At 40.9% G+C, this 23,224-nt stretch overlaps 1 protein-coding gene across 1 annotated transcript in view; it reads right to left on the reverse strand.

The window, feature by feature from the left end:
• Window positions 1-486: 486 nt before the first annotated feature.
• The window catches only part of PLCB1 (phospholipase C beta 1), a 404,497-nt gene continuing 381,759 nt past the window's right edge, over window positions 487-23,224 (reverse strand). The window contains exon 32 of the mRNA XM_059828429.1: window positions 487-717. Coding sequence (XP_059684412.1) covers window positions 487-717 — 231 coding nt within the window. The remainder of the gene's footprint in view (window positions 718-23,224) is intronic.

Genomic DNA, 23,224 nt, shown 5'->3' on the forward strand with positions numbered 1-23,224 from the left:
TGGTACAGCTGTCATGGTGCAGTTATAAAGAAGGAAACAAAAATGATTAAGTACTGTTATAATATTCTCTAGGATCTGTATTAGTTTGGAGCACCTTGCACTGGCACTTCAAAAGGAAATCTGCACACATTTGTCTCTGCACAATACACTGGTCTTCATTAAACATTCTTATCAGTGAGCATGGCCAGAAAATAGCCCATTGTAAATTGGCCAACAAAAAAAAAGAGAAAAAAAAGAGGAGAGGATGGTTAACATACTCATTTTCCCATTACAACTGCACTAAGCTTTAGAATAATAATAAGATGAAGAATGAGAATGAAGACCTTTGCACAATACTTTTTAGAAAATGTTCCTTTTGGGAATTGTGCACTTGAGTGCAGATTCCGCCTGCGTCCCAAAGTGCTTCAGCGGCAGCTCACATCGGGAGAACGGAGACGGGCAGCTGGGGAGTGGTGCGCCCTGGCGCACTGATTGTTGCTTGGGCAGTTAAAAAGTAGTATCAAATACTTTTTCTGGATTATCTTCTTCCAATTCCTCTTCACTTTGCAGAGGTTTATGATTTGATTTTCCACTGTCAGATGCCAGGGAAGAGGGGGCAGAACTGTGGTCTCCATCTTCACTGATTTTCCCTTTCATAGCTTCCTGTACGAACTCCAGAATTTCCAAAGGCAGTCTTTTGAATTTGTCTTGATATTCCTGATCAAGTTCCACCTGCAACTACAACAAAAGAGACAAGCTGTCTTCAGGTGTATCTAGTAAGACCAGTGCTTCAGTACGGGGAATGTACCACACCAGGCAGGGGGGAATTAATAATGCATTTTTGCATAATTCAAGAATATATTCCTTTCTTTTTCGTATTAGTGCCACACATCCAATAAGCCTATTGATTTCCATGCAGGCATTGCAAAGCTGAAGGAACGTGCAGTCATATGCGTGTAAGGTTGGTTTTGGGTACCATCCGTGGGTACCCAAATCCTTAAAATATGTGTGGATTTAACTGTAGGTGTCCATACTCCTATTGGCTTTCACAAGACCCAATTCAAGTGCAGTATGGATCACGGATAAACTTTTGAAAGAGCAAGGCCTTTATTAAGCTTCGGGTAGCTAATCACACATTAATCACACCACAAACATTGCTCTGAGAACAAAACAATAACTTCTGCCAGATTTCTTGGGTTGGAGAAACCATTAGGAAAAAGTCAGTTGTCAAAGGGCGTCAAAGAGGGAGGGTAAAAAAGTTAAATTACATTTCTTAGGGCTAGATCACGGAAAGTTACATTATCTGATTAATGCAGTATGTGTCTTGGACGTTACTGGGGAAAAAGTGTCGTATCATCAACAGGATGCAAAAGGCATGCAGAAAGAAATCTGGCTATCAGTCTTCAGGAAGCTGTGGGCCCTTTCCCAGTATTTATTTGTATAGCCTTTGTTTTTAGTGCCCATATTAGGATCTGCACGATCCATTATTTAAAAAACATTAATGTGTACAAAGGTTTCAACTGAAGACAAAGGCAATTTTTTCATCATGACCAATATGAGCATAGCAGGAAGCAAAAGGGGTGAGTTCCAAAGCCAAACCCACTCTATCTATCCATCCGTCCATCCATCCAACCATCCATCCACCCACCTTCTTAAAAAGAGGGAGTCAGGTTCTGCTAACTGTAGCTGCAGCAGTTTCACAGTAGTTTCTTAGGCAATTGCATTTTGAGCTGTATTTTTTTTCCAGGATGCATAAAGATGCTATGAACTCTGATCCTTCAGCTCTATACTTGAGTCTATCCCGTCTAGTTTCAAGTCTCCTTTACCCCACTGCGATGGCTCTCAACAGGTAACACACATTTTCACTTGAACATTAGGACCTGCACTACTCTTACCATCCTTGGTCTGTCCACAGCATGTGACTTTACCACCACCCCTCCCTCTGAGCCCTTCCAATCCCATTCCCCATGCTTCTGTCCTGGTTTTCATCCTGCCTCTCTGATTTTATTTTTGTGAGGCCTCTTCTTCTTTCTCCTGATGTGCAAATCAACGTCCTTAGCTCACCCGGTCTAGTTCTACATTCCTTAATTAGACAAATTTTGCAGTTCTTCTTCCTCAAGATCTAAGATCTGGCTTTTTCTTGTTGGTTCTCCTGCTAAAGCTCCTTTCCTGCTTTGTTTCTGGCAATTTTCCTGTTGTTCTGGCCTCAGTTTACCACCTCGGTGTCACAGTGCTGACAAACACCAAGTCTGAGGCACAAATGGTTGCATTAAATACACCCTGCCTCTAAAATACACACTTGTATCAACTGTTAGATAATTATTACCATAACACCCTTCTTTCATGTGGTACCCTTCTTTTTTCCCCGAACTTGCTTTGTTTCTGGCTTTATGTCTAGATACAAATTTTTGAAGGGATCCTCCTTTCATCTCCATTTTGATAACACTTCCAAGAGTACAGGTTTTATCAGAGGAACAGTGCCGTGGTGTGGTTGGCAGGAAAACCCACAAACGATGCTGACCATCCCTCAGTGCTCAGCTCACCGCCGGGGCCCTGCAGCCCCAGGACTCCACGCCTGCTGCCCAGTGAACTTCTCAACCACCAAGAGGCTACATCTGCCCTGGTCTCTACCTCAAGAGTGACAGCAGCATGGCACTCACATAGGTCATATTGCAAATCCTAAGATTATGTTCTAGGCAAAAAGTCTGCCATCATGGTGCAACCATGCTTTTGGTTACAGTTCACTGCTAAATACCTGCACTGCTTAAAAAAATGGGAGGGAGGGAGGGAGGGGAAGATGAGTCCTTCTGCTTATCAGTGATAACTACCCAAAGATGTTATCACAGTCAGAGGGAGATTTATACCAAATGTGGGTCAAAGCATTCCTTGGGTTCATCCAAAACAGCAGTGACAGCAGAGGCAGTGCCTGCCAGTGGGCTTTGAGCACACTGTACACCATGCACGCCAAGTACCATCATCTTTCCCTGTTCAGGAGCATTTGCAGACAGGCTCTGGGCCACCGGTGCAGATCTGCAGCAGTGTCTGAGCACCCCACAAAACCAGTTAAAGTTCCTGCAGGGACAGGCAGCTCTACATACAGTATTTTTTATAAATCTAGGAATCAAGGGAAAGGCTCCAGAGCACCGGAAGGCAAAGCTTTATAAAAGGGCATGAATTTCTTTATAGAGGAGTGTCTGAGCCAGAGATGGGCTGCTGCATTTCCCCACCTCATTGTCGTACATGGAATTACTGAATTTGTAAATTTTGGGCACCTCAGGTATAGGAGGAAGTATGTAAAATCAAAAGTCAGAGAAAGTCTCCTGGCTCTCAACTTCCTTCAGAACCTTGATTTGCTTAATTAAGTTTAAGAGCAATGGAAATACTTGAAATCCCTCAGAAACTGAACGTTATCTGAACCCAGTGCAACCACAAGCATGTTGTTAGATAGCAATTGTGTCTAATATTCACCTCCTAAAGTGCCTCCAGTGGATAATCCCCCCTAAGTTGAGCGTTTAATAGAAACGACATGAATCTGGAGTTACCTCTCTCTCTTCAGTGCCTCCTGAGACAGTCTATATAGATATCTAATCATGAGAAGGTTGAAGTTAGTTGAGAAGGAGCAGACAGTAGACAAGAAGGGTTGATTAAAACTGCAACAGTGCATAAAAATTAGTTTTCTTTCTGATTTCAAAGGTACTGTCAGTCCTTCCCCTTGCTCGGCTTCAGATAAGCACCTCAGAGCCCATTCCCTGAGCCCCAAGCTATCACACAGGACTCCAGCTGCAATGAAGAGCACAACGGGTGCCCTGGGTGCAACGCAGCCATCTCACTGCCAGACGTGACCCCTCACTGAAGTCTTCCTCAGCGAGCCTGGGGCTTGCAAACCCACAGCAGCCTCCCAGTGCATTGGCCATGTTTCTCCTTAAACCACCATCCCCAGGTACAACACTGGCAAGCAGCTGAGGGTCAAGTTTAAAGAAAGAAGTTGCCTGCTTAAAACCAGCTGGCTCAAAAAGCCCAGCTGGTTTCCTTTTAAAAGCCTCAGTATCCTTCTATTAGACAATGACAACCATATTCTGTGGCTTTACAGGGACACTTCAGTTCATTCACTAATAGAAACCTGTCCTCCCATTAGTAGCAGTAGTCATGTATGTCTTTTATTTGGCTTGCTGATGGCACGACAAAATGCCATGTCAGTGTGTGTGTGTGTAAGAAAAAAACCTCTCTGCACAACCAGCACCCCACCAGCCTTTGGCCCTGTGTGGCCTTACTGTTCAGTTTGCTGTCCCCTTGGGTTGCTTCCCATCATAAGTCCACCTACCCCGATTTCTCTGCTCTCTAGTTACTAAACAAGGTGACCTGTACTTGCTTTTAGGATTCTGGAGCCAGACAAGGTGGTGAAAACGAGACTGATGATTAGACGGGCAGATCATTATCTGGACCACTGTTCCCATTAACACGTAAAAACCTTCTTCCTTCTGTTGTCTCGCTATCTCTTATAGATCCTCTGTCCTCTCTTTAACCCCCAACCAAAATCACTTACTAATGTCACCTCCATGCAGCTTTAGTGTCTCACAAGGTGTTGGAAACATTATTTTGTGTTCAGGTAAATCACACTCCCATGTATTTTGCTTACAGGCAATGAGTTAATACTTTAAAATTTGGAGCCATCATTATGTGTTTGCAGCAGGGTCCTTGGGGACATGAGATGAATGCATTGGTCGCTCTTGATGGCTGTGGCCAGAAGCTCTAACTCTTGAATGTATGCTTCTATCTACCTACCCTTTATTTTTTACCCAACAGTTAAAAAAGTTAAAAAACATTGGCTGATACATCAGCTTTACAAAATGGTTAAGTATCAGTATTATTATTCCCAAATTACAGATGGAAGAAGAGAAATTAAGCTTAGGTACATGCTTGGGAGGTGCCATCCTCAGCTGCCTCTGGTTTGAAAGTGCTCTGCTCCACTCCATTTATATGATCGTTTGTCAAACTAGACATACACCAGCACAGGCTTGGAACAGGCTGTGGACCACTGGGCCACCAAGTTGTCCTGCTCAAAATAACAGTAGATATGGTGAGGCTTTGATTACGACTGTCCTGTCTCTGTTAGCTACACCCCACAAGGATTTCCACAAAGAAGCCATGCCTGAGAGTGCCCTTTGACTTCAGCCAGCCGTCAGGCAGTGTGGGTGATCGAGGGGCTTGCACTTGTGCAACCTCGTGCCCTGGACAAACACCACCGTATCCTTCGAACCTCGACTACAACTAACACAGCCCCCAGCCTTAGGGATGGAAAACGAGCAGGGCTTTACAGGACGAAGCCCGTGCCTTAGGAAGCAGAGCTCCTGCCAGCCAGCCAGCTGCCCGGCTGATCAGCTCGCATTCCCTCTCAATTCAAAGGGCTCTTCAGCATCGTTGGCTGCAACTGCTTTCCAAAAAGGGTCATCATTCAGAGAAAGCCCTCAGCAACCCTTTCTCGGAATGTGGGAGGTGAAAGTGAATATGGTCATTCAGCTAAAAGCAAGGAAAATGCACTCAGGAAAGGAAACGGATGGTATTATTAAAACTATTTAGAGCATTTTTACCTAGCTGTTATTAAACCGAGCAAAATAACATAGCATAACATAGTGTTAAAATAGTGACCACAGCATTAAAAACAGTAACTGTGATCAATAAAGAATTACAAAAGCAGAAACTGTGGTTTCAGACTATCCTGATCAAGCCCCTGTAGACTTCTGCATACTTGCAATGTGATCTAATGAACTTCTGTTTCTACCAAGAACAAAAATAAAACGATCACATGAAAAACGCAACATGCTGCCAACACAAGTTACCGGGAGGGCTGAAGTTCACGTAGAACATTTAGGTTAAAAAAATCTAGAGAATTCAAAAATAAAATAAATGTGTTAAACCCCTTAATCCTTAATTATATCATGTTTACGGTGTTTCATATTATCTTGTTCCTGAGTTTAGGATTTGAATACTGAACTTCTTGAATACTGCTTGAATACTCCCTTCTCACTACCTGAAATACATCTCATCCCTCTTTCCTGCTGCAGAATCTTTTTTCTTTTTATTTCAGGATTGTTTTAAGATAACTGTGGAAAAGCAAACAAGCTGGGCTAACGAGGTATAAGAATCTAATAATGAGCTACCAGATGTTTCAGATGTAGAGCAAAGTTAAGAAAAGTTGTGCAGTAGCTCAAGGCATGGGAATTAGGTATCAGCACAAACACAAATGGCATCCAGTTCTAGGACCTCAGGTGTCAGAAGCAAAGACCTTACCGTGTGCATTAAAAACAACCGGCGGACTGAAACGTGACCCTATCGCACACAGAGCAAATTTGGGAATGCATCTGTGGGGTGGTGCTGTTGCCAGCGTCTTGTGAAAGTCTACTACATCTACCCTACAGCCATCCTCCATGGCTTGAAGACAAGAGGCGGATACACAGCTGGCCTGTATGCAGCACCGATTCCATCTGACCTCCTCCCCCGCACTCTGGCAGCCCAAGGGAAAAGGAAATTGTGGGGGAAACGATGTCCAACCCATCTCCCTTCCTGCCACAGCAACACCTTTGAAGCTGTTAATGTGAACGCTGCTGCTCCTTCCTGTTGTACCCTGAAAGGGGCATTTCGGAAGTTAGCAATGAAAGTGTTTTCCAAACAATTTTCCCCTCTCTTCCTTCCCCATACAGCTTGAGATACTGCATGCTTGGTCTGCACAGCGGTGTGACCTCGTAGCATCATTCTCCTGATGTAAGATCCCATGCCAGAGGCAGTTAGTTATCCGATGCAAAACCAACCCACTTCCACACAGACTGGGACTCATTCCAGCTCACATGTTTTTTTAAAATGTATTTTCAACTCAAAAATAACAGAAGGGTCACCACTTAAAAAGCATCTAAAGAATTAATCTTAAAGCAAAAATGTTTTGATAAAATTATGTATGAAATACAACTGCTTACACATTTTGGTGAAAAAAACCCCACCAAAATGCAATTTTCTTGAATCAAAAACATTCGTTATGGCCATATTTCTTTTGATTAAGTTCTTCCACTGCAAAAATTTGATATGACTCAAAATAAACTCTTAAGTTTCAGCTTTTCCATTCCACTTGCAATTTTTCTGTAAGGCTAATTTATTGAGTTTTGTGTTTCTTTTATCCCCCCTTTCAAATCTATCTCATTTTGTATTATTCATAAATACTTTGTTTTCCTGATCACACTCAGTTTGGACTAAACAGTTTGGGATTTCCAACAATATCTGACATTTCCAACAGCAAAGTCTTTATTCTCAAGTTCTTAAAAAGATTTCAACAGTTTTTGAGTTCTGAATCCAAATATGAAAAATTTGTAAGTTGTGTTATTTCCACTTGAGGCAGAGGGCAGCAAAATATCAAAATAATGACTTTTTTTTTTTTTTTTTTTGCATTTGGTTGTTGTATGTATTCACCAGTTGAAGTGTGATATTAATTTGTATCCATAATTACCGTGGCACTACCCACATGCAGTATAATATTTAATTCCACATAAAGAGTACCTGTTCTTTTTGTTTCACTGATGAGAAACTCAACTGCATTAATTTCTTCTGTGCAATTTCAGCAGAATGTATTTTGACAAGAGGCAATAACTGGTTACTACACGATTTGTAACAAAAGGGGCACTGAAACCTCTACAAGATATTTCTGTTCAGCAAAGCTCCCATTTTCCTTTTCACATGTCATTGGAAATGTTTGTTTTCTTAACATCAATGACACTGATCTTTTCACTGGTCAGTGAAAGCATATCGCAACAGAAGAACTGGTCTGAGATTGTGGCCCCTTTCGCACTCCTCCCCTGTTTCTCTAAATCTGCTAAAGGTCCAAATACTGATTTTTCTTCCTGCAAATGTTTGACCCATGTGCTTAAAGATAATTTTGAATAGACGATTTGGGGCTTTTAAGACTGCATCAGACAACAAATATGTGTAATGTCAGCGACCTCATTTAGCTTCCAAAATAGCACATAGAGAACTCCCAGATTAAGGGTACAGAGAGCAAGCAAGCTGCTGTTCTGCTGCTTTTCATTTTCAGAGCTTACTTAATTAGAAAGCCATTCTGGAGGGATACAGCATTAAAAGACGTATGAGTAGCAAGAATTGTTAAAAGCAGATGGAGGCTCAATAACAGGGAGAGTGAAATTGAGGAACAGAGCTCAGGGATCAAGTGATTTATAGGCAGCAATTTTTGTTTAATTGGAAACAGAAGGAGTTTCTTATTAAGGACCATGTTATTCCCTCCACTAAGCAGATTTCTGCTGGGAAGGCAAAGGAGTAACCACTGCTTAGTTGTCCTCATGTCTCATGGCTGCAGTCCCTCTGCAGCACTCAGCGTGCTATGGGGGCTGCAGAAGAGGGTGACTTGAGGTGAGGATGATGGCTTTGAGGAGAACCCAGGACTCCTCTGCAGGACCTTTCCAAAAGTGATATACCCACCTCTGCCATGTGAAAGAATGGCCCAAAGAAAGCAGCTGGGAAATGCAGTTTCTTGGGAAGCTGTTTATTCAGGCCTGGGAAAGGAGTTAACATCTCTGCATGTGCTGAGAGCACCTAAATGCTCTCTTTTTCTCCCAGTGACTGCAAGCAAGTGCAAAAAGGAACATGGCACCGTGTTAACTTTTGGGCTTAACATAGCTACTCATAGACAATATAGCTGAGCATGAAATGAAACTGTTCAGGTAGCTGAGGTTTTATCTCATAAGATGCTGGAGTGTGGAATTATTAAAGAAGACCTAAGGGCACTCAGTATCAGAGACAGAGCAGGGAACAGCATTGCACTAGGTAGAAGACAGCCGGTACGGGAAATGTCTTTACACTGACTGGAAAGCTCCCATTAATGATTCCTGTCCTCAGACAAGGACATCTCAGTCTTGGTGCATGCCTGTCGCTGCGTTTTCAAATAACGGTTACTTTTCAGACCACAACAGACACGAGACACACCAACTCCAGGACTTTCTCTCTGCCAGCCCCACCCCACACCCTTTTTCTCCCAGACAAAGCTCCCCTAGTTCTTCACACAAGGTCTAACACACCAAGCCCGTATTCCCACCCTGCAAGGTGTCCATGCTATTCCTGAGACCAGGGGTGCTTGCTCAGGAGTTGCTGTATTTTTGACTGATCCACTACTGCACTGCTGCCTTCCTATGTCAACAGGTTGCACAGTCCACATACTCCCCTTCAGAAATTGCCCCAAGATGGGCTTGAAAAAATCACTGTAACACCTGAAGCATGTCACAAGCAAGGAGTCTAGAAACTGTATACTGAGTTACCTTCCCTTATTCATACGCTCCCCCTTCGACTTCCCCTGACTCTTATCTTCCATGTTTTAGCTTTATGCCTCTTCCTGTTAAAGCGAAGGTGATTTGCTATGCCTCCCTAAGGTACAAGAAGTCCCCATATAAATGAGTCCTTTAATACCTGCTGTCTCAAGGCATTAGACTGTAACCTTAGGGCCTTCATCAATCTGTGTCTCCACCTTTATTAACTGCAACCTCAATTAAACCAATGGGACTGTGAAGAAACCGGGGCTCCTACATTTTAACACTCTGGTTAAGAAACTCGTGTCTTTTTTCTGTATAGTAAACCAACATATTTTCCAAGAGCTAATTAAAAAATAAATGTTTGAGTGATGAAAAGCCCATCGGTGTTGTCCAGGTTATATATCTATTATACATACATATGCCTGTACTGTACCTGTGCTGAAAACTTTTGAATTAGAGAAGCTCCTTACAGCAAAAGCCTACACTGGTGATCTTTTCTTATCGGCAGTTACATTATTAGTAGTTTCAGATCTCTTGCATTTTCTTTAAAAAGATAGCTTGTACTGAATTCTGTGAGAGGATGTTCTTCACAATAACTTTGTTTCCTATTTTTTCATCAGTACAGCAGGCGATTCTCATGCAAAGCCCTGCTTTGTGCCTTGTAAGCTGTATACTTGGAATCACTCTTCTTTCTGATGACTATTTTGTGTAATTGTTTCCTTTTGTGGATAAAATGCTTTCTTAAGCTGTCAAGTGTTATTTTGATGACACTATAAATACGTGACCTATGCATCTCATGATGCATATGAATAAAGATAATTTGAGCTGGTATGAATGGGGGGAAAAAAATCGCCTCTCCATAAGCATGTATAACATTTTAAGGCTAGATTCAGCTCTTTTTCATTATGACTGGAATAAGTTAGCTTCACTGTAAGCAAAAGAGAATCTGCTCCGTTTCAACGCAATAAATCCAGAGAAACTCCACTGAAGTCTCATCTATCATCAGATACTGCCCTTAGTTTATTGGGGTGGATCCAGGATAAATAACTCCAGTGACATAGCTCAAATAGAGCTTCTTATTTGGTCCTTTTATAAAGTGCTGTCCATACTTTGGATACTGTCTTCAAAACAACAACAAAAAATCTGCATCCATTACCTTCTAACGAGTGATTTTTTTCCATTTCCTCGATGCCTCCAAGGCACCCTGTAAACAGGCAGCTGACTGTCCAACAGCACAGGCCTTGGAAGAGTAGCAGTATTGTAATTCTCAGCTCAAGAGGTCATAACAGTCCCTTGGAAACTCCTTTTAAATGACATCTTGAGGTTATAACAGCAACAATATATTCCAGAAATATTTCAAATCCCGGGTGGACCGGAGAACGCCGGACTCTCAGAGCTGCGCAGCACCACGGCAGCCGAGCAGGATGTCTCCAGGGGGCCCTGGAATCTGCGGGGCCACTTTATACACAAAGTGTTTTGCCTAAAAGTGGTGCTGTCCTGCAGAGTGAGAGATTCTGGCTGTTTTTGAAAGAGGAGAGGGACAAGTGGCTTCAGGTACTGCAGGCCTCCTGTGTGAAGGCTCAGAAGCCGATGAAGTACAGATCTGACAAAATGTGGTGAAAATTGCACCACAGCTTTTGGATCCTTGCCTAAACTGAACTCTTAATACAGTTTAACAAAGTGTTTTTCAGTCTTTCAAATACACCTTGCTAATAGATAATTACAGTGTCGCCTGTGTCTGACTCTTGCCAGGACATCTCTAACATGTCCCATCAGTATCACAGAAAATTCCCTCCAAGCACAGAGATTTCTTCTCAAATATGACAATAAAAAGGAAATAAATAACCTATTTCTCTGTCTCTCTCTAGTGGCATCACTGTGCTACTCAGTGGAAAAAGAAGAGTCATCCTATGATTAAGTCTGGCACCTCCTTTCACTGTGATACCCTGCTCTGCCCTTCCTACTCAGCCCAGACTCTCAAGCCTGTTTAGAGTAATAAGAGCTTCTAACATACACTGAGGTCTGTGTATCTTGAGATGGCATGTTTCTTAAGGTACATGCTCACTATAATTTCCATGTCATTGATAATTGTCAGGGAACTGCATGGAGGTTTAGAAGTAAGCCATCATTAGTTCAAAAAATAATCACACTGATAAAGCCTTATGCTGCACTTTGAAGTTTACCTTGCACTGACTACCTCTTCACATCAGAAAGCCTCTGCGGGATGGAGCCTGATTGAAAAGTCTGCTTGGAAAATTACTGAGCAGTAAGTCCTTCTTTTAGGATCCTGTTAAAAATGAATGTTTTTAGACTAGAAAGCAAGCACTCTCTGAATAAAGATCAAAGCCTTAGAAGTTTCTTTGAAAATCCTTTCAAGTAGTCGCAGTTCTGTAATCTCCTGTAACAAAGAAGGCTATTCCAAAATATTTCCTAACTCATTAACAACATGAATCTGGCTTCCTCTTTACTATTAGCAGAGATGTGCATTGACTCTCCCCAAACGATGAGCCAATTTAGTGACAGACCCATTATTTTCTAACATAACAAGCTAATGAAAAAAATCTATTCAGAACCTGGCAGATGTTTAACAGTGGAGGCAGAGCTACTGTCCCTCATTTTCCATCCTACAGAAATGATGGTTCAGTATTTTGGACTTTGTACTTCCAAGTGTCAGGAAAGTTTAGAGGCTGAGTTTAACAATGACAAAAAGTTGGGACTTGATTCAAATTTATATGTTGATGTATATGTTTATTATTATATAATGAACATCAAATGGAGATGTATCATTGCTACTAAGGATACAGAGTCTGATACTGTTTATGGCTGCTCTGTGTTTAAATACTACTAATATGTTCACATCTCTCTCCTTCCACCATTATTTCATCCACCACTTCTCATTGTTTCATGCTGTATTACACAACACACTTTTTTTTTTTTTACTTGAGAAGTAAAATTAGTGTGGAATTTTAACTGCAACTCTTAAAAACTTTAGAGCTTAATGTAAAAGCTGCACCGTCCAGAGGTTCAACCTGATTAAAAATAGCCTGAAGGTTTGTACTTCCCGATACTACAATGAACTTAAAAGGAAAAAACCCTCCTGTTCTTGTCTGTACTGCTGTTACTGGATTAAGTAGTACCATGCAATGGGAGGCTAATGGAGCCATCCTCATGATTAAGTTCAAGGGATTAATATTTCAGTTCAGTTATTTCTTATTTAAACATTTTTTTTCAAAGGTCATATTAACGCCGACTACTGCAAACTCAGGCAACTCTCTAATTACCCATCAAGTTTAAATGAACCATGCAGAAAACTTTATTTCAATGATGTTCAGCAAGCATCCCCCAAGGCAAAAATTGACATATAAGGTAACTTCATAAAGCTAGATAAACAAGACAAAGCCTGTCCCCGTGCTGCGCAGAGTAGCTTGAACTCATGCCTGTTAAAGGGCATACCTAAAGTTCACTTAAGTCTACAAGAAGACAGTGATTGACTTTGATGGGTTTTGGATCTACAGTATCGGAAACTGTATAAGTACAGGCACAAACTAACCAGGTCAAATGAAAGAACCACTGGCACAAAATGGCGTGAAGTGCACACTCCTTCCCAAACAGCGGTCTGAAGTTAATCTGGCTCACAAAGGAGCAGTGCAAACGCTGTGTTTCAGAGGTTCAGGATTTTCAACTGTCTTGTCTTAGCAATTTAAGGAAGCTGCAAAGCATGAAAGGGTCTACGAAACAGGACCAGATTGCTGCTGAAAATCCAAGCCTGCTTCAACAGACAGGTAGAGATAACAAATTCCAACAGAGAAGGTCAGATGCCATTCTTAGTCCAGACCTGCCCACCTTTCTGTCTCTTTGTGTAGGTTTCTGTTGAGCACCTGAGCTCCATGAAGAAGGGAAACCTCTGAAGGTGTTTTGTTCTCTTAATGCTTAGTATGGGTGAAGGAGTACCACCCTGAGCATGCTGTAGCTCCAATGGCCAGCACAGATCCTGAGGTCAGCTCTTCTCAAGTGTGGTGGAATATGTTCAGTGAGCTATGGTGACAGAAAATGTGCGTGTCACAGTGCTTGCATGTTTACATCTGCACTATGGTATGCTTTTCATCTTGCCATGCAGTTGGACATCTTAAAGTCCTCTTGAACAGATCTCTTAATGATATTGCGAATAGCACAGTTGGGTTTTGTGGTCAGACCTTCCTGTTGCTAGGAAAAGGGATATGCAAATTCCCTAGAAGTGAGCAGAGAGAGGAAAATAAGGGATACTACAACTTACAACCACTTCAGTTCCTTTGGTACTTCCCTTCCCCACCAATCTCAGTGGGCCACAGCAGGCGGAGGTCACACTGGAGCCTCATGCAGATCTCAAACCTACTACAGGAAGAGTGAGCTTTTCTGCTGACAACAGTGCATGCTGGATTTGGTCCCTGGCTTCTCTCCTCCTGAAGTTAATACGGTTCATCCAAGTTTAGTTCACCAGAGGGTCAAGCCTGAACTGAGATGTATCTCATGAAACTTCACTAAGTCCTTTGCTTTTTTTTCCCACTGAGAGGCATGCCATCAAAATGTATAACACGATCTCCTTAGAGCTCCGATTCGTTTTTAATCTGATTTCATTTATGTGTATCACCATTGGTAGCTTCTATCTTGCAAAAGTTTTGTACCATGCAGAACCTTATTTAAGGAAAAAAAAATGGAAGTAGAACAAAACCTCTTTCCATTATAAGAACTTATCTTTTAAAATGCTCTATCAGTGTTTTATTATTACTTTGGTTCTTGACGTCTTCCAAAAGCATTAAAAAGTTCTTGAGAGGTTTTAAAACTTTACAGTGTATTCTGTGATGCCAATTCTGATCACAATCTAGTTGAAGATAAGTTTAATGAACATTAAAAATAAATGCCTTTCATAAGTGATCAAGGTCTTTGAGGAAGCAAAAGAATACTTTAAAAACTTTGGTTGCTTGCTTTAAAGCTCTATTTAAAATATGTGTAGAGTAGACATTTTCGTTGAGGATAACAAAAATTTATCTTGAATTTTGGGAGTATTCCAAATGATGGTAGGCAAGTATCGGAAATGAATGAGATTAACAACTTGTAAAAAAACTATAAAATGTCATCTTTTCCCCATCTCATGTAAATGTATTTAGAACTATAGAAATACAGACCAGCTTTAGATGTAGTGGTGGTGAGTGAATAATTAAGTCATCTGCTACTCTATATAACAGTAAAAAGATTATTCTGAGTTAGTTACAGAAGTTATTCCTAAAAATTTCTTAACACTTATGTTATTTAAACTTTCTTACATATCAATTAGTTTGAAATAATAAGTCTTTAGGCTATCCATTAATTGCAGCACTGTAGACACGATCTGTATTTAAAATTATGCAATGAAAATTAAGCTGAAGCACCAAGCTGTCTTGGCTAACAAAAAAGGTTTCCTCAGCCCTTCGGATAAAGAAGGAGAGATAATGGGGGCACTGAATTCACAGGAGAACTCTTTCTCAGTTTACTATTCTCTCTCGTCACATGTTAACACAGACTACTGAAGCCACAAGCCGTTATCCACGTGTTTAATTTGCAGTGTTGCATTTTCAGTGCATTCATTTTCCGATCGTATGGTATGACTGTTTTCAGACAAAAAAGAACAGAACTCCAGTGATTAATGCAAAGGAAGGACAGCAACCGTATATAACCTGAAGGATAGCTGATTAAGAAGATTCTGCAACGGGATCATTTACAAATGCAAGGTAAATGTGGATGGGAAACTAAATAGTTTAGTTACTCTTTTAGAAGTTAGAGGGAGGCTGGTTGCAGAGGAACATCTGGTCTGTACATCAGGAGAAGACACCATTTTTAGTTTCTCTCTCTCCTGCTGTTACGGCTCTAGGCTCTCAAAGAAGGCTTCAACCCACTCTTTTAAGTCTTGCTGTCTTTGCAGAACAGATCTTAGGACAATTGAATTTCTCTTGTCTAGTCATATTTTGCTGAAACTACAATTTGGCATTTGTACCATTATCGAAGGTTCATGCTGGCATCTTTCAGAGCCACACAGCACGGACTGCCGCACCAGTCACAGCTGCTGACTGCAGCCGCTGTCCTCAGCGGCAGCGATGATGGGAAGCGGGATTATTTTAAAAAGTGCAGCTGTTAATTGATAGGTGTTTTTTGTCAAATCCTCTATGCCTGCAGCATCACTGAGGAGTCAAAGATAACATTCAGCAGATTCAAACAGATCTTAGGAATAGTGTCTTCCTGCCGTAGAAATTAGAAAAAAAACCAGCTGAAATATTCTGTGTTGAAAAGAATGCCTGACAGTGGTAATCGTACCTGACAGTGATGCTTCTTTAAAGTCAAACTGCAGCAGCTCGCTGTCAGTCTTCTCTGCATGCTACACCAGCAGTCACAGAGCTGTTCCACCTTACTGTCTCCTGTATCCTACGCTTAATTGTACTTTTAAATAAGAAAAGGCAGAGCATTGGGCAGTCAGCTGTCTGTGTGTAATACATCTCTTTTTATCCTCAGACAATAGCAGTTTGCACTTCTGTGCACAAAAAAAATACATCCCCTTTAACATTCAGCCTAGCCACTGTGAGATTTCCTAATGTCAGTATCCTGCACTCGATATGTGACTCTTATAAAAGACACTAAAAGATGTTCTCAATTATATGCATGTTTATTAAAAAAGTGCTCCTACTAATATTAATAAATGTCTATAAGAGGAAAACGAGGGTGAATATTGAGTCAATCCTCTTATGACATGTCTGTGTGCTTGTGGATGCATCTACTCACAAAATAGGGGAAAAAAGGGAAGACATCTGATTATTTTTAAGAAAATCAAAATAATGACTTCACTGGCATATAGACAGATTTTGTATAAAAATTCATGTTACTGAAATACTCATACAAAAGACACAGTTTGTTCAGGGAGGACAGGTACACAAAGGGCCTTTGGTGAGATATTTATCAAAGATCTTTATTTTTTTTCTGATCTCCAGCATATTGTAAGGAAGGGACCTGCTGAAAGTCTCTGGGTAATGACAGAGCTGGGCATGAAAATGGACATTGTTGTGGTGGGCACCTACAACAGATGATCACATTAGGAAGATTAGGTGGCGAAGTTAACTTACTTGCCCAGAAAACTTTTCAAAAAGGAATACAGCAGGGCACAGAATACTCCAACTTCTTAGCAGGCAACATTCATATATTTACAGTATGTACTCTCTACTTTACCGGTGATTGGATGGGAAAACAGACACCTATTTCACATAAAAGATCTGGACCTGTGAGCAGGCTTATTGCTTTTTCATACTGTATCAATTCCTGCAGCAGGCAATGGTGAAGATCTTGGCCTATGTAAAAATCCTCAAACATGGTTTATATCACTGAACTAAATCTGCTTCTGAGGGAGTTGCAACCATTAAAGAGCAGCTGATATGACAAGAAATTAACCCCAGTCCTAAAAAAAACATTTAAAAAGTAAAAAAAAAAAGTAATAATTTAAAAAACTGAATTAATTTTCTACCGATTAGTATTTTCAAGTAGGAGCTGCAGTAGTGTCTGTCTGAATACAAATGGGAATGAAGGGTACTCCAGGCCAAGAGGAGATGTTAACACTGACATGGAATTGGGAAGAAGGTACTGCAGTATTTATTCCATTATGCCATGGAGACCGTGAGCCCCTGCTCAGAATTACAATGATTCCCCAAGAAAAAGACTGTCAGTGAGTTACTTTTCCCAGGAGCTTCTACAATTTCCGTGCTACTTAGCATTACAGGCTCGTACATCTATCACACCTCAACTTCAGCAGCAGCCAAGCTATGCGGTATATGGTGTATTACTAAAAGAACAGGGAAGGATTTAATTGCCACCAAGGCCATCAGTCCTGTCAGGAATACTGATTCCTGAAACCCAGTCTCTGCTTTGACAACTGAACCTGTGGAATTTTCAGCAGAAAGGAGCATTTTAAGAGCGGAAATATTACACTGAGATCTCACTGACCTATATAACACCCTGCAGAATAAAACTCTGATCCAAACAGGTACTTCTAAATATACTAATATAAATAATCTCAAGAAGGACCACAGACAAGCTATTCTATATACTAGCAGTTTCTAGAAGTATTAACCTTCAGTATCAGAAGTTTGTGAAATAATTTGTCCTAGGAGCTCCATGCCATATGTTTTATTCAGGCATTACACTTCCTTTGTGAAAACAAAGCTGTCAGAATGTGAGCTACCACATGTAATATCATTCCCACAGGCCATACAGTAATTAAACATGGAGGCTGACATTGCACTGCACAGAATTCTGGTTGTGTATAACAGCTATCAAAAGACTTACAAAAATCCAGGTTTAGAAAAAATGCCAGCTTGATTCTAGACAAGACCTACATACACCTGAAGCCCCACTGAAAAACTCTATCATGCATGTAAGTGTTCATTTGAAACACAGTTTAAAAGATGAGGAAAGAGTAGCAGTAACTTTTAGGTTCTACTTTTTAGAGCTCTCATAAGCCATCCCTACCTGGCCAAAACATCCTAGTGGAAAAGCCATTTTGCATGGAATAAAAAGAGCTGCATGTTCAGACCTGACTTGTAAGTCTACATACTCTTTTTCTGTCTCAAAAATTTTATCTTAGGTTTCTGCTATTGACAAACATAACTGTTAACTAGATGGAAGCTCCTCCTACAGATGACTAACATTTAGTCCCCAGTGGATTCAGACAGTTCCTGAATGAAGTTGTAAATTTAGGTCATTCCTCCAGATTTCTGCACAGCTATTATCATGGCTTAGAAGGATTATATGCCTCTCCTGCACAGAAATATTCTCTAAGGTCATTAGTTTTGTTCAGCCCAAAGCTAGTGGTTTCCTACATGGGAGGGAGAGCTGAGATACTCCTTTATGGCCTGCAGGAAAACTTGACTCTTTCCTTCTGCGCAGCCTGTCCTCCTCCTATCCAGGGACATCAAAGCATTCAAAATGTCTTGTCCTGTGGATGCAGCAGTGAGAGCTTAGGGCAGAAAGGGGTGGAAGAAAAAAAAGCTTCCTTCCATCATTCTCCTATTTGCTTTGGAGTGAGGTAAACGTTGGGGAGACAGACTCCTTCACCCCAGTTTGGAGCTCCCTGCATACTCAGTGCTAATCCATTTTGCTTCCCAATTTTCCTGCACAGATTGAGTACACTGAATGGTAATTCCACCATGCATAGCTTCCCCTAATGCCACTCCCTTTACACAGTCTATGAGGCTGAAGTCCAGAGAGTAGGAAAAAGCAAAGGAAAGAATAACTCCAGTGGCGTCATAAGTGGTTACATGATGTCACAGGAGGTTCTTCTCTGAGATCTCATTTCCTTCTAACTGTGCAGGAGCAATTGGATTGCCTAGTTCCCCCAACATCCTCCCAAGATATCCTAATTTGACCCAGGCAGGTGATATGAGGTTGGCCTCATATTGTTCAAAATGTAAGTGATGTAAGACAAGAATAGAGTTAAAACGAGTACTTCTGTTTTTTCAAATGTTCACCGAGTTGTTTCAAGGCAGCTCAGCTCTATTCTTATCCTCCTGCTTTTCAGGAAAGGAAGACAGAACATCCCTCAGGAAGGGAAATCAATATTCTTGTGACACTTAAACACAGACAACAAAGAAAACCCAGGTCCCTAGTGAGCAATTGCCAATTTAATTTTGCCATCTTCAGTAAGTCACTCTTTTGAGTACTGTCAAGGTGCCAACATATTCATTATGGGCTCTACTTTCTTTTGTCACAACTACTTTGCTCAGGAAACATACACTTTAGTGCCTTGCCTGTGTGCAAGAGAAAAAACAACATTCATGAAATTAACGCTCCACCTAGCAGTTTTAATCTCTAACCTTACCACAATGAGAGAATTAAACAATATTTAGAATTGTGTTATTTTTAACAAGTGTTTGAAAAAATGATCACTTATTTTGCCACAATAAAAACATTAAAATAAACCATAAGCATGTAATGATATGTATAGATAAATGAAGAATATGTCAGTGTCCATGTGGGCAGACAGATGATTCACAGCAAAAAAGCCTGACAAATCAAGTTATAGTCACATTTTATAAAATCAGTCAAACTTACATAGCATTTACCTTTCAGTAAAGTATAGAAGTCAATGTGTATTGTGCAAGGCACGGATCAAACATACAGAGTTGGTTCTTTCTTTCTTGCCAGTACATGCCCATAGAAGTATACATGATAAGTATTTAAAAAACAAACAAACAAAAAACCCAAGACAGGCTGATAAAACAACCCGGGGGAAAGCACAAGGAACCACCACACTGATGCTGGCCAGGGAGCAGAACAGCACTCACAGTAAACGTGTGCCTTCACTGCTGCTGAAGGTGCATTGCTGCTAACAGTGGTACCAGCACCACACAGACTGGAAGAGGAGTAGTCCCCAAAACTGAGCCTTGGTTGTCATTAGGAAGGACTATGAATTACAGAACAACGGTTAAGACCTTGTGCGGGATGGTGAAAAGCCACAGAAAGATGTTCCGTAGCAAGGAGAAGCTGCAGCTCTCTTGAGAAGGCTCCTTTTACTCCTGCACACGTGTGTGAGCTGAGCCCAAGGACACTGAAAAGCAAACACTGCCGGCCTGGTGAGTAACCAAAATCCTTTGCATCCAGGTAACTGCAGCAGAAAGGTAGGTTTTGTTACCAAATACAGTCCTCACTGAGAAGCCATGGCAGTTCTCTCCTCAAAGACAAGCAAAGCATATCAAAGCATTCCAGAAGAAAGCAGTAGAATGTGAAATATTACATAAAAACACAAAGCAAGCAGGATTCACTGATTCAGTGACAAAGGTGTGTGGCTTATTGCTACTCCCTTGACAGTGAAAGCTCAAGCCCCCCTGGCATTACTGTATTTACAGGAGGTTTCAGGAAGTTTGCTTATATATAATCATGTCTCCTGATAGCAGAGATACCCCTGAAATAATACTTCATTCATTCAGCATGTTCTAATCATCAGCCCCTCCATAAAGCAATGAAAAAACCTCTTTTACTTTAATCTACTTTCATCTTTCTTCCAGGCTTTGTCTGCCTTTCCCCAGTTGTCTTCTGCCCCCTTCCTCCTCCCTGAAAAACTCACTCTCTTACCTCTATATCTTCCCATTTAGGCTTCACTAATCCTGTTTTACTGATTCACATGCATAAATTCTTTCTCTTTGTCCCCCAATTTTTCCTCCTGCTCTGATGCCCTGGTTAATCCTTTCTTTATCCCATACTCTGGTGTCCCAGGTGACAAATCCTTAATTTATCTGCTTGGTAAACTTAATCTTCAGAGGTACCCAGAACTCCTACCGTTAAACACCTTTCCCCATCTCATACCTCCACATTCAGGTGCTCTCAATTCCTACCCCCACATCGTCCCCCCGCATCAATCTTCTTTACCTCTTCAGAGAGACATTTCATAGTACCTGGTTTTCTGATCTGAGAGTACTGCAGCTACTGTGAGCAGAGAACAGAGGATATTCTGATGACCCAAAGGGCTGTGGAAAGAAAGCTTGTATAATCATGCTGTTACCCACAGCCCCTTAACCCTGCACTGAGGTGGAGCAAAAGCAGCAATAAATAAAACAGGCAGGGAGACAATGGGGTGGGGTATGATTTGAAGAAGCCACAAATTGCTTTTACGGTATAAAAAGGATGTAATGGTCAGTGGCAGCATATGTTATGCAGCTAGCAGGTAATAATCAGGGCTATAATTGCTCAAAGATTTCAGAAGAACCACCAGGCAGTAAATTGTGGACACTCCTGACTTAGTTTTGACATGTAAAATGAAAACAACATTAGCATTACTAAATAAAAAGGGGAATGTTTCACTCACTTTCACTATAGTCTCATATTCCATTTCTACTTCTGTTTTTCCTCTACTTCTTGTTCTTCTATGCTCTTTAAAACAAAACCAAGGATCATTTCAATTTAATGTGATTAACAATTACTCTAAGCTGAAATGACATAATTCTGTGCATTACAGTAAAATAACATCTCTTTAATCTATGCACTTAATGAAAAACAAAAGATTACTTCATGCTTCTGTGTGCTGGCTCATTAATATTTGACTAGGTACATGTTAGTCAGAGAAAGCAGTCTGTTTATCACAACCTGTCTCTCCATACTGAAAGAGGACAATATTTCAACTGTGTTATGTGGGAGATCCGGGTTTAGTTGAAGTTGCAGCTTATGTGCATCGCCAGAAGTGTCACTTTTTTTCTGGGTGGGGGAAAGAAGCATATCTCTGAAGGAAAAAATGAGCATCAGCCATGCCACCTGAAGTATGTGCTTGAAGAAATACCTCTGGCCATTGCAGCAGGAAGGCCTTAGACTGCAGTCATGCCTAATCCCATGAACTTAGTGCAGTTTGGGTGGAAAACTTTCAAGGACATCACCAAGTGCTTGTAAGAGTGGTGCTGCTCCTTCACCAGACAGCCTATTCCCTTTGAGTCAGTCTTGCATGAGTGCCTGAGCAGGACAAGGTGCAGGACATGCTGCTGTTGGAGATGTTACCACTGTTCACTTGCCTTTGTCCTGAGTTGGTGTTTATCTCTGGAGCTGAAACTTCTGCTCGATAGTTCAAAAGAGCGGCAGGATTGTCAGATTGCCCCATCAACCTAGAAGACCCTGACGTGCTCCAGACAGCTACATGCTACTTAGAGCTGACTCACTGGGATAACTGTGGTTCACCACACACCACACTCTGAGCACCCTGAACTTAATCTCCCTCTCTTGAAGAGGTCTAAGGTCTGGATCAGAGAAGTCCTGAAGGTAATCCAGCAGCAAACAAAAAGACCCAAGGTTTTCAGTCTGTGCAGTTACTAAAAGACGGCTACAAAATTATAGTCAGACACTGAAAAAATGGGTGACTTTTTGTTTCTTGCTAAGCGCAGTCTTCAAACAATGTTGCCATGCCATTTTCAAGTGGCTGCAGTACGTTTCATTCCCTGTTGTGTTAAATTATTGTGGTAACTGTCTTGTTTTACTCTAAAATAAGTGTTATTTCAGTATTAAGTGATTTACTGCTTCATATGGATAGTAATTGCATGAGTGTATTGCTGAACTTGGTTCTGTTTGCAGAAGTTAAATCACAGCTCTTTTATGATACAGTTGGTGCCACTAAAATCTTGACACTTCCCACATCATATACTTTATCATGTACTCAAGACAGTATGGTATTTACATTGTCCAGAAGCCAGAGCTGTAATGGCATCCAATGTAATACGGTGATACTAGGTGAGAGTCAGCCCTCAAATAATTGCATGCAAGTTCACTGAGGTAAACTGTATTTTGTCTTAGCTGTCAGGTTTGTTACAAATGAAATTGAAAATTGAAACCTTTAAAAAGAAATAGAAACAGACAGTGGCACAAAATAAAGTTTCTCATTTAATATTTAAGGTTTAGATAGCTTAACAACTGGGGTAGTACTTTTAAAATTTGTTACAAACCATTTCCTCTCAAAGCATTTTCTTAAACTGAATATAATTATTGAGTCACTTCCTTGGTAATGGGTGAAGAAGCAGAACAATACGTTTGAGCACTGTGTTCTCATTTTGCTTTCATGCAGATTCAGAAATGCCTTCTAATTGAGTCACAATGGCAGGCAAAAAAATATAATTAGCTCACCACGTGGCTGGATTTGATTGAAATTCTGTGTAAGGGAACTTATGCCACCTTCTTATATTGTGTTGCAACAAATGAACGAAACCATTTTATTTATTTTCTCCTTGAACTCTTTCTCACCTTGGTAGCAGTGGGCTGTAAAGCTACTGCATTAACACTGACACAAATGGTGTTATAAGATACATGTTGGGTATAAGATGGTCAGGAAATGGGTGCCAGTGATTGTGGTAGCTTGCACCACTTTGACATGCAAAATAAATCTAAAATATTAGCTGAGGAAGCAGAAGGTGACAGTTTGTAGCAGA

Source organism: Gavia stellata, chromosome 23 (assembly GCF_030936135.1).
Source record: "Gavia stellata isolate bGavSte3 chromosome 23, bGavSte3.hap2, whole genome shotgun sequence".
NCBI classification, from domain to species: Eukaryota; Metazoa; Chordata; class Aves; order Gaviiformes; family Gaviidae; genus Gavia; species Gavia stellata.